Source organism: Dendrobates tinctorius, unplaced genomic scaffold (genome assembly GCF_039654945.1).
Source record: "Dendrobates tinctorius isolate UK_male_01 unplaced genomic scaffold, ASM3965494v1 ptg000075l, whole genome shotgun sequence".
NCBI lineage: Eukaryota > Metazoa > Chordata > Amphibia > Anura > Dendrobatidae > Dendrobates > Dendrobates tinctorius.
The window spans coordinates 33,061,853-33,074,563 of record NW_027361743.1 but is presented as its reverse complement, the minus strand read 5'-3'; the positions used below and the strand labels follow the sequence as shown (position 1 = coordinate 33,074,563).

The following is a 12,711-nucleotide window of genomic DNA, read 5'->3' as shown; positions in this document are numbered from 1 at the left end:
AAAAAAAAAAAACTTTTAACCATGCCAAAACAGTTGAAAAGAAAAGTCTTGAGTGAGGAAAAGAAGGGCTCAATCCTGGCTTTACTAGCAGAGGGATACAGTGAGCCTCATGTTGCCTCCATTCTTAATATTTCTAAGATGGCAGTCCATTACAACCAGGTGAAGCAGCGGATATTGGGGACAACAAAGCTACAGACCGGCAGAGGGCAAAAACGACTCTCCACTGACCGGGATGACCGTCATCTTATTCGAATGTCACTCAGCAACCGCAGGATGACATCAAGTGACCTACAAATGGCAAATGGCAGCTGGGGTGAAGTGTACGGTATGAACAGTTCATAACAAGCTCCTAGAGGAAGTGATCAAGTCATGTAAAGCTAGAAGAAAGCCTTTCATCAATGAGCGGCAAAGGAGAGCCAGGCTGAAGTTTGACAAAGACCATAAGGATTGGACCATAGAGGACTGGAGTAAGGTAATCTCTGATGAGTCTAATTTTCAGTTTTGCCCAACACCTGGTCGTCTAATAGTTAGACAGAGACCTGGAGAGGCGTACAAGCCACAGTGTCTTCACCCACTGTGAAATTTGGTGGAGGAACGGTGATGATCTAGGGATGCTTCATCAAGGCTGGAATTGGGCAGGTTAATCTTTGCGAAGGACGTATGAATCAAGCCGCATACAAAGTTATCCTGGAAAAACAGTTGATTCCTTCTCCTCAGGCAATGTTCCCCATCTTTGAGAACTGGTTTTTCCAGCAGGATATTGCGCCATGTTACACAGCTAGGTCAATGAATGTGTGGATGAAGGACCACCACATCAAATCCCTGTCTTGGCCAGCCCAATCTCCAGACGTGAACCCCATTGAAAACCTCTGGAATATAATCAAGAGGAAGATGGATAGTCACAAACCATCAAACAAAGAAGAACTTTATTTTTGTACCAGGAGTGGCATAAGGTCACCCAAAAGCAGTGGGAAAGACTGGTGGAAAGCATGCCAAGACGCAAGAAAGCTGTGATTAAAAATCATGGTTATTCCACAAAATATTGATTTCTGAACTCTTCCTGAGTTAAAACATTAGTGTTGTTGTTTCTTAATGATTATGAACTTGTTTTCTTAGCATTATTTGAGGTCTGCAAGCACTGCATTTTCTTTTGTTATTTTGACCATTTCTCATTTTCTGAAAATAAATACAAAATTTAGTGCTTGGAAATTAGAAGACATGTTGTCAATAATTTATAGAATAAAATAGCAATTTACATTTTACTCAAAAATATACCTATAAAGAGAAAAATCAGACAAACTGAAAATTTTGCAGTGGCTCCTGGCACCCAAATCTATCTCCAGAATTGAGGCCGGTGATCCCCCGTTCCAGTCCATGGTCTCATTGACAGTGGAGGTAGCTGTGGTAGTCTCCATTCACTGATTTGGGAGTTCCACATACAGTCAAGTGAAGTTTTTTGGACAGAGGGGAGAGTCCGAACTAGGTGGACATGCCATAAAGGTCTGCCATGAGACAACCCTTTTAAGAATATATAGGGTAAGGAAATTTAAAAAAAAATCTGTACGCATAAGAAGGGTCAGAAGGAACCGAATAGCCAGAATAAACTTCAAGATCCATAAAGTTTGAATATTTATCACTTTAGAGTATGAGATGCTGGGACTTTGGCGCTACGGCACTGTACAGTGTAACTGCATGTAGAATTAAACATCTGCCACACTGAGGAGGCTGCCCATGACACAGATGGTCATGGCTCTGTTTGTTTTGGTAGCACTCATTATGCTAAGTGTCATACTTAAATTGTCTGTGTAAATTTTTTATTTGAAAACTTCAGTATAGATAAAGCTCAGGTCCCCGCAGCTGCTTTATTCCACTTGTCAGGCTCAAGTGATCACACTTTTACTGCAGAAGTGAAGAAAATGCTTTTCAAGGACATGAGTGAGATTTATACCTAGACCTACATTTTTTTCTACAAAAATAAATTGCAAGAAATATCCAAAGAAGAAAATATAAGTCAAATGTCATTATTATTATTTTTTTTTTTACAATTTAACATAATATTATTTTATAATTTATTGATTATTCAGCAGTAAACTGTGGGAAAATAAGCCTTCGATTTCCCTATAGAGACATCACATCAAAAATGAACCATAGGGCTACGGTCACACTATCAGTATTTTACATCAGTATTTTTGGTCCAAAACCAAGAGTGGAACAATCAGAGTATAATAGAAACACGTCACCACTTCTTCACTTTTCACCCACTCCTGGTTTGGGCTTACAAATACTGATGTGAAATACTGAGTGACCACATACTGACAGTGTGAAATTAACCTTATATTCATCCCACTGAAGTCAGTGAGCTGCCCATTTAAAGGGGTTGTCTGGTCTAAAACGACAGGTCTGCAGTCACTCTATGTGACTGGAGACGTGGGAATCCTTACAGCGCACGGTCAGGATTCTCCAGTGTCAGCATCGGAAACAGTGGTCACATGACCACAAGTATTAAATATGCATATGGGTCGCCCTCGCACCCAGGGCGGCGGGGTACTCGGTACTGGGCCCGCGGATCTCGAGTGGGGTTGTTGTCACGGCAGCTATGACCCGGTCCGTGGCCCTGGGCGCCCATTGTAAATAGCGGAAATGTTCATTGAATGATTCGTGACGCCACCTGTGGTGTTTGGCAAGAAAGGTGTTAAGCCGGCGCTGCGAACAGATCCTCTGGGACAGATGGTGTGGTGCAGCAATGAAGTTGTGGCCCTCCACAGGTAGGGCAGTAGTCCCAGGGCAGTGTAGGTGAAGAGATAGGGGAGAGACGTAGATGGTGCAGTGTCAGGCACAGAGATGTAGCAGTGCTAAGGGTGTTGGTGCAGGAATAAGCGGAGGACACCAGGGCATGTAGTTCCAAAGCTTTACTCACAGTCTGCTGTGCATACAGGTGCCCGCATCCATGCCGTGTCCTCCGGGTCAGGCGCTCAGCCAACTTCCAGGCAAGATGAAGTACTCCGTTCCAACACTCCGCCAACATAAGTGCCTTTTCTGAACGTCTCCCTTTTGCGCCTATAGTGAAGTACTCACAGTGCTGAGTTACACTGGAGTTCCTCCTGTCAGATGTTTCTATGAACGCTACTTGTACGGCAGACAGCTGTAGCCTGCTTCGTGGACTTCTCGCTACTAAGTCCCAGCTCATTCACGTTGCTGTTGTGCCCCCAAGTTTTGTGTGGGAATAAAGTGGTGACAACTTCTATTCCTCCGGTGTCTGCTGCAGGACCATTAGTATCCATACAACCTCGGGGACCGGACCGCGGCCTTGCGCTGTGAACTTGGGAAGGGTTCTGCTCTAATCCTAATCCTCAGTCCTCCTCTTCTCCTTACGTTCTGTTCAAATCTATCTTTCTTATAAAGAGTCAGGCTTTCCATCTATGTCTCCTTCCTGTGCCAGCAGACCCAGGTCACTGAGGTCCGCTGCAGCACTTCCCTCGTCCATCCCTCTGTGGGGATCTTCTCTCACAGACTGACCTAGTCCGACTGATTAAATCCTAAACTCTTCCCAATCTTTTGGTGCAGACTAAGCTCCACCCACCTCCCAGCACTCTTCGTGTTCCAAGCAGGGAGCCACCAAAGGGTGCTTTGCTACACTACTATGCTGTGTGGAATGCAGGTGTTGGAGTGTGGTCAGGTGTCTCCACCTTACCTGGATGGTGGGGTAACACACCTCAGGAGGAGGTGCAGTACCTTTGCGGCGACTGAACCCTCAGGGTTAACATTAAAAGGGTTTTTTTACTTCACGGTTTATCTAAACATTTTTTGTTAGCGTACAATAAAAATTATAATGAACTCAACATATGTCCTATAGAACATATACCAAGTAATGTCACGAATAGGAGTCAAAAGCTCAACCGCAAAGAAATATATTGGATCAACCGGCCGAGTACACTAAAACCGCATGGTTTAAATGAAGTCACTGAGGTGTTCCTTTGAAGTAATTATGTTCTGTTCGAAAATATTTTTTTTTATTTTATGTTTTTTCACTTTTTCCATTTCTTGATTTTTATTGTGGGTATTTTTTTTTTTGTTGAGCACATGCAATACCCCGCCACTAATTTATTGATAATTATATTTTAATATGTTGTTTAATATCGTGAACATCACTATTCCTATATACCGCAAATTTTACTGCACAACCCATTTAATAAAGAAAGGATAATGTAAGTAAATTTAAATATATATTTTTAATAATTGTTATATGGATATTTACATTTTGTATATAAATAATATCTTTTTTATAAATAACTTTTATGCAATTTTTATCTTCCAGCAAGAACTGTGCAATAATATATATAGAAATAAGACCAAAATGTCTTTTGAAAGAATATTTTATTCAGAAATTTCATGGTATAAGTTTGTTTCTCTATACATGTTGTTGGATTTGGCATTGTTTGTGTGGTTTCATGGTGGTTCTCTTGAGAGGATGTTTTCCCTGTAAGGCATTTCTTCTTTTTTCCCCCCATTTTTGGAGGTTCTTGTCCCTCTCTTTTTAAATTTTCTTTTAATAATTTTTTTTACGTTGATTGTTAATAAAGAAATTAATATATATTAGTTATTTTATAATGCAAGTATAATAATAATTTTATAACAGAAATTTATATATATTTTGTCTATTAAGTGTCTATTATGTGTTCAAGCAATGAACTTTGACATCTTTTTGAATCAGGTGATCTGTTAGACGCCGAGCACCTGAATGACAAGTGTGCTGTTTTTTCTATTTAAGAACCTGTTCATGACACTTGCATGTGGTTTTTATCCTGAGGAAGGAGTTCTGTGAAACACGTTGAATAAAGACCACTGTAATAATAACTGGTCTACAAAAAAAAAAAAAATCTGGCATGGACGTTAAGAACAGTTTTAGACTAATTTGAGGGTGCTGAATTCAAATCTGATAATTTCTCTATCACATCACGTTTTTGCGCTATAGGTATATAGCCCATTTTCATGAATTCTATGAAAAATATAAGTAGTGTATGAAAAGTGCCGGTTTATATGGTTCGCTAAGGTAAATTTAGTTTTCCTGGTCTTAGGGAAGAGAAGAAAAAGGCTGGAATGTTTGATGGACCTCAAATAAGAATACTTATGAGAGACCCAAATTTTATCACATCAATGAATGAGACAGAAGAAAGGGCTTGGAATGCATTTTGTAATGTGGGGCAGAATTTTCTAGGGAATAAGAAAGCAGACAACTATGAAGAGATTGTGGAAGAGCTACTAATGAGTCTGCGAAATCTTGGATGTAGAATGAGTATCAAGATTCACTATTTACACAGCCATTTGGACTTTTTTCCAGAGAACCTTGGGGATGTGAGCGAGGAACAAGGGGAGCGTTTTCATCAGGACATTAGAACAATGGAAGAACGGTATCAAGGCCGGTGGGACATATGATGGCTGACTATTGCTGGAGCTTGATGAGAGACAACCCAGAAGCTGTACATCACAGATCACCCAAGAAAAGAAAGTTCAGATAACCTCCATTTGCCATACATCTGTGTGCCATATATATGTGCTTTTATATTTTGTACTTTAATTCTGTAAGTGTATTTGATTTGCTGTACATAGACTTTGTAATCTTTGTTATTCCTTGATTAAAAATATACAAAATGTAGTACCGAAAATCATGTGTTTTTATCATAAAAAAAGTTCGATAGGAGTAATTTTCATCAAAAATTGAAAATATCTCGAAATCCTGATGTGATAGCCAAAAACGGAGTTCATATTCGTAATCAGCAGCCAAAATTGACTTAAAATATGTTTTAAAACCTTTTGCCAGAAAAATTGCGTTGACCAGTTGTTCATAGTGATTTGCAGCGCAGATTGTCTGACCACTTTTTTCCAATCCTGCATCTATCCACAAGATAAGGGACATCTTTCTGATTTCTGGACATCCCCACCAAACAGAGCGGAGGTCAGTCATAAGCCCTAGCACTCCATTCATTCTTAAAGGGTCCAGTGCAGATAGCCCAGTAATTGGCCGGTATTTGGCACTCCCATATGAATGTATAGAGTGGCAGAGACAATGATCAACCTCCTTTCCATTCACATGGGACTCTTTTTCTAGGAAACGGTGGCAGTCCCAGTGGTCAACCCCCAAGTGATTGGAAAATTATTCCCTATCCCATGAATAGGGGATGACTTCCAAACTTTATTACCCCCTTTAATAACTATATATCCACTAAATTGCTTTAGGGGCCAATCTTTGCTAAGGGAAGGTGTGCTCACTCTGAAATCCCTGCTCTGGGCGATGATATGGCTTTTTCTGCTTGTTCTTTAGCTATTTTTTTCAGATACTTTACCTGGTGAGTGAACCTTGGTCACTTGCTTTTTCGGTGATGAAATTGCTGGCTTTATACCTTCTTGATCTTTTTGGATCTCCTTCTTCAATCCTGGAAAACAATAAATTATTTAAAAACATTTGCAAATTAGTGAATTCAAAATGCAAAAAAAAAGTTTCTGAAAAGAGAAATTCTTTGTCAGTCCTCCCCGTACCTCTTCAAAGTAGTAGGTATAAATGTGGCAATTATAAGTTAGTAGAAAGTAGGGGCCAGGAGGAAGAGAGCATGATTCAGATTCACTTTTAGTGTAATTTATTCCAAATTGTCTCTTCAGAGAGGAATAGGACTACAACTCTAGTGCCACGTATAGGAAGTAGCAATCCTAAAAGTCTATATCAACCCTTTAATATGCCTTGTCATATGAGCTAGGATAAAAGCCAAACTAGAATCTCAATTTGCAGATGTAGTGTTTCAAGGTGTTGCCACTCATCAGTGCAAAGTATGAGATCTGATTTGGCTAGGTGAGAGCCTTAAGACTCGGATCAAGAAGGTTACATTTCTCCTTGTGAAGACTGACAAGCCAGGCCTGGTATGTCACAGTGAGAAGACTTATACGCCATGCAGACTTCTCTGGGAAATTAAATATGCAAAGTGAATTTTTAGAGAAGAGGACTTGAACTCCAGTACCACCTTTGTAAGTAGCAATCCTAAAAGTCAATATCGACCCTATATTGAGCCTTGCTATATTACTTAGAATGAGTCTCTGAAAAGGCAATTTGCATATTTAATTTCCCAGTGGAGCATGCGTAGCATCTAAGTCTCCTCACTCTGACATGCCACACCTGGCTTGTCACTTTCTACAAGGAAAAACTATACCTATTAGATCCCAATCTTAAGCCTCTCATCTAACCAAATCAGATCTCATACTTTGCACTGATGAGGGGCAACAACCCAAAACACTGTGTCTGGAAATTGAGATTTTGATTTAGCTTTTCTTTCTAAGTCCTATGGCAATGCTCATTAAAGCGATCCCGTCAGCTGTTTTGGCCAATATAAGATACGGCCACCGCCTTTCAGGGCTTATCTGCAGCATTCTATAATATTATACTCAACTGGGGGGCGGTCCGGTGCGGTCCGGTCCGATAGGTGTCGCAGGTCCAGGTCTGGCGCCTCCCATCTTCTTGCGATGCTGCTCTCCTGTTGCTTCATCACTCCCCGGCATCACACTCTTGCGCAGTCGTATTTATCTGCAAAGTACTGCAGTGTGCTGGCACCAGGAAAGGTCAGAGAAACCCAGCGCCTGCGCACTGCAGTACTTTGCTCTGCCCTCAACAGGGCAGATAAGTACGCCTGTGCAGGAGCGCGATGTTGGGGAGTGATTAAGCAACAGGAGGGGGCGGCATCGCAAGAAGATGGGAGGCCCCGGACCTGTGACACCCATTGCACCGGACCGCCCCCGGGTGAGTATAATAAAACTTATTTTTCTTATCTTTCAGGTCAGATTGGGGGCTTCTCTACAGCATTCTAGAATGCTGTATATAAGCCCTGAAAGGCGTTGGCCGTATCTTATACCGGCCAAAACTGGTGACAGGTTCCCTTTAAAGTCCTTTTTTTCTCTGAAGAAGTAATTTGCATATTTAATTTCCCAGATAGTATTGCATGGCGTACAATTCTCCTTACGCTGGCATGCCAAGCCTGGATTGTCACTCTCCAAATGAAGAAACGTTACCCCATAGATCTTATTCCAAATGCTAACAACTTATAATTTTAAAATTCTTCATCTAATGATAGAAATTAGCAGCTTCTGTCTTCGGCAACTTGACACCACAGGTCTCCACATACACAAGTAATACTTTAACCATTTTATTTTGAGGTGCCCTGACTGCGGAGAGCACTTCAGTGTTAAGGATGACCTTTGGAGCACTTGAATGTTCACTTTAAGGCTGTGTGCCCACGTAGCGATTTTTAAGCGTTTTTGCCGCGATTTTCGGCGCGAAAACGCTGCGAAAACGTTTAAAAATCATGTACAGAACGCCCCCCATGCATTCCTATGGCATTCCGCACATGCTGTGCTAATGCTGCGCTTTTTTCCGCAGCGGAATCGCATCGCGGAAAAAAACGCAGCATGCTCATTCTTTTGTGCGGAATCGCAAAGAATTGCAGTGATTCCGCACCCATAGGAATGCATGAGAATCGCTGACTTCCCGCATGTGGCTATGCCCACCATGCGGGAAGTAAGCGTCTCATGTGCGGTTGGTACCCACGGTGTGGAGGAGAGGAGACTGTCCTCCAGGCCCTGGGTACCATACCCCTGTAAAAAAAAGAATAAAAAATAAAAAAATCGGGGAATATTTACCTTCCGACGTCCCGCGCTGCATTCCCGGCCTAAGCGTTACCAGTAATGCCTTGCGGCAAGGTCCTTTGATGACGTGGTCTCGCGAGATCGCTATAGTAACGTGAGACCAACGTCATCACAGGTCTCGCAAGGCACTACTGGGAACGCTGAGGCCCGGGATGGCAGCGCGGGAAGCCGGAAGGTAAATATACCCCGATTTTTTATTTTTTTTTTAGCATTTTAACATTTTATCTTTTACTATTGATGCCGCATAGGCAGCCTCAATAGTAAAAAGCTGCTCACACTTGTCAAACACTATGTTTGACGAGTGTGACCAACCTGTCAATCACTTTCCAAGCGATGCTTCAAATCGCTTGGAAAGTGCTTGAATATCGCACGTGAAAATCGCGTCAAAATCGCAATCATAATCGCGGTGAAATCACGCTGAAAAAACCGTGCGATTTCTGGGAAGGAGTCCGGTTTTTAGTGTCCGGAATAAAACGCTACGTGGGCACATAGCCTAAAGCTAAAATGCCATAAGCAGTGACTAACAGGATGGTTACACAATGATGGGAAATATCGAAATAATTTGTTCTAATTGTACCATATTACATACTTATATCAGTACATGGCACTGTAACAATACACCCCTAATAAACAGCCAGGAATGTGCTGATAGGTGTCTCCTATTATTGTTCTTCCAGTTTTGGAATCAGTGTATGTTTCCACTTGCCGGATTACATCCAGATTAGCTGCGGGCTGAACGCTGCGTACAGCCATAGAGTTCAATCCGCAGCATCCAGATGTTACTGCATAGTGGAGGGCCCAGATGGGATACACTCCCGAGTACTGCAGGAATTAAGTATAGTCATTGATAGACCATTATTTTTAATCTTTAAAGATTCTATAATAACAGGGTCTGTACCACAGGACTGGCGTATGGCAAATGTGGTGCCAATATTCAAGAAGGGGACAAAAACTGAACTTGGAAATTATAGGCCAGTAGGCTTAACCTCAACTGTGGTTAAATCCTGGAGGCTTTTCTAAGAGATACTATACTGGAGTATATGAAGAAGAATAACCTCATGACCAGTATCAACATGGGTTTACAAGGCACCGTTCCTGTCAGACTAATCTGATAAGCTTTTATGAAGAGGTAAGCTCCTGACTGGACCAAGGGAATGCAGTGGACGTGGTGTACATGGACTTTTCAAAAGCTTTTGATACGGTGCCACACAAAAGGTTGATACATAAAATGAGAACAATGGGGATAGGGGAAAATATGTGTAGGTGGGTTAAGAGCTGGCTCAGGGATAGTAAAAAAGGGTGGTTATTAATGGAGCACAGTCAGACTGGGTCACACTTAGCAGTGGGGTACCACAGGGGTCAGTATTGGGCCCGCTTCTTTTTAACATTTATTAATGACCTTGTAGGGGGCTTAGAGAGTAGAATTTCAATATTTGCAGATAACACTAAACTCTGCAAGGTAATCAATACAGAGGAGGACAATTTTATATTACAGGAGGATTTATGTAAACTAGAGGCTTGGGCTGATAAATGGCAAATGAGCTATAATAGGGATAAATGTAAGGTCATGCACTTGGGTAGAACAAACTAGATGTATAATTATGTGCTTAATTGTAAAACACTGGGCAAAACTGTCACTGAAAAAGACCTGGGTGTATGGGTGGACGACAAACTCACATTTAGTGGCCAGTGTCGGGCAGCTGCTGCAAAGGCAAATAAAATAATGGGATGCATTAAAAGAGGCATAGATGATCATGAGGAGAACATAATTTTACCTCTATATAATTCACTAGTGCGACCACACTTAGAATACTGTGTACAGTTCTGGTCTCCGGTGTTTAAGAAAGACATAGCTGTACTGGAGCGGGGGCAGAGAAGAGCGACCAAGGTTATTAGGGAATTGGGGGGTCTGCAATACAAGACAGGTTGTTACACTTGGGGTTATTTAGTTTGGAGAATTGAAGGCTTAGGGGTGATCTTATTACAATGTATAAATATATGCGGGGACAATACGAAGACCTTTCTAATGATCTTTTTACTCTTAGACCTGTGACAGGGACAAGGGGGCATCCTCTACGTCTGGAGGAAAGAAGGTTTAAGCATACTCACAGACGCGGATTCTTTACTGTAAGAGCAGTGAGACTATGGAGCTCTCTGCTATATGATGCTGTAATGAGTGATTCCCTACTAAAATTTAAGAAGGGCCTGGATGCCTTTCTTGAAAAGTATAATATTACAGGGTATATACACTAGTCTCCTTAATATTGCGTTGATCCAGGGAGCTAGTCTGATTGCCGTTTGTGGAGTCGGGAAGGAATTTTTTTCCTCAATGTGAAGCTTACTGTTTGCCACATGGGTTTTTTTTGCCTTCCTCTGGATCAACATTACTATGTTACTATGTATGTTTCTATGCATGCGAACACACATCCAGCGGCCCTGCGTTTCCGGACATGCGGCGCGTCTTTTTAAACCGCAGCATGTCTGTTTACCTTGCGGAGACGCTCAGTTTCCGCAAGGTAAGGTAAGCAGCCTACTCTATGTATATGAGGCGGTGATTCCAGATGTGTTCAATGAACACATCTGGAATCACCGCGCGTATAGAAGGGGGTGGCGCTTTGGGCGGAGCAGGGTTACCGCTCCGTCCAAAGTGCAAGGAATGCGCATAGTGGAAACTCACTCTAAGAATCCCTCTGATTGCTGAATCAATAATCTGCCAAATATCTGAACAATGAAAATTGGAAAAAAAAAGAATACTGTTTTACTTTTATTTGCTTTTAAAAAATGATCTGGTGATGATTTATGTAATTTACTTATATAATATGGTGCATCCTGATGCCCGAAGTTCATACCAATTTTTACATTCGGCTACTGAGCTGCATAGCGATCCACGGTTCGTTGCAGAGCAGCCAGTACAAGTTTCTTTTCTGAGTTTTCATAGTAGCATGGCAGTATAAATAAGAAGACTCTTTTACAGGATAAGGAAGAAGGGACCATATTGCCAGCTGCCAGAGGGAGGAGGAGACTGATTTCTGTCCAAAGCTTTTGTCTCTATAAGCATAGATTAGTGACAACACCAAGGGAGAAGCATGAAAGCAATTCTTATAAAAAAGCCAGTTTGTCATGCAATAAATATTATTAAATGGTTAGTCCTGGTCTGATCATTTCCTTATCGTCACATCTATTAATGCCTGCCTGGTGCAGGGATTGTGCTCCTATCCCATTTATTAAAGTAGGGTAGGTGAGTGAAACCTGCACGCAAGCCGGAAGCAGGTATCGGTAGATGTGACGTAATCGTCCTTGCTCCCAATGAAGAATTGAGCAGAGCTGAAATACCCTTTAACTACAGATATAATAACGGCCAACTCATGAAAGTGAATGGGAAGGCCCATGCTATGTAACTAAAGAGTCGATGTAATATAATGTTAATGTAGCATGGAACTCATCAAGTGTTGGCGGACCCTACGTCTGAACCATTATAAATCACCAAACTCCATCCCGTCTGATCACGTTGATGCTCTTAGCATATTACAGACAGAACATTTAGGTTCTCCTTCAGTCACCATCAAAATGACAGTTTTGAGGAATGTATTGTAATCAACGTATCATCTTGCCGACTGTCTGAATTCCTTAATAAGGCACTTTATAAATGCACTACATCATTACGATCATCTTCTCAAAGATTCATCACCTATCATAAAATCAAAAGACTCTTAAATATAACAAAATATATTCGCACTCCTCTATAATTATTATGCACCCCTGCAGCGGCAGCCACTAATATCTTCTAACAGATCCATTTTTAACGATGGAAATGTAACACGTAGGCACAAACCTAAAGACTAGAAATGTTCTACTTTACTCCTGCCGAGCTTTCAGTGAGGCTTAGATTTCTATGGAGGAGTTTACAACATACTATATTATTATAGGGCTAAGACAATAATCAGTATACAATATGCTCCCCCTAGTGGAGGCTACGGACAATCCGAATTTTATTTAGGCTATCTCTATGCAGGGATTATGATACAATGG

The 12,711-nt window shown here is 41.4% G+C and overlaps 1 protein-coding gene across 2 annotated transcripts in view; it reads right to left on the bottom strand.

Moving 5' to 3' along the window:
* Nucleotides 1-12,711, bottom strand: part of MTUS2 (microtubule associated scaffold protein 2) — an 876,814-nt gene that overhangs the window by 149,534 nt on the left and 714,569 nt on the right. For both annotated transcript variants that reach the window (XM_073583159.1, XM_073583160.1), the window contains exon 6: nucleotides 6,342-6,431. In XM_073583159.1, the coding sequence (XP_073439260.1) occupies nucleotides 6,342-6,431 (90 nt within the window). The remainder of the gene's footprint in view (nucleotides 1-6,341; nucleotides 6,432-12,711) is intronic.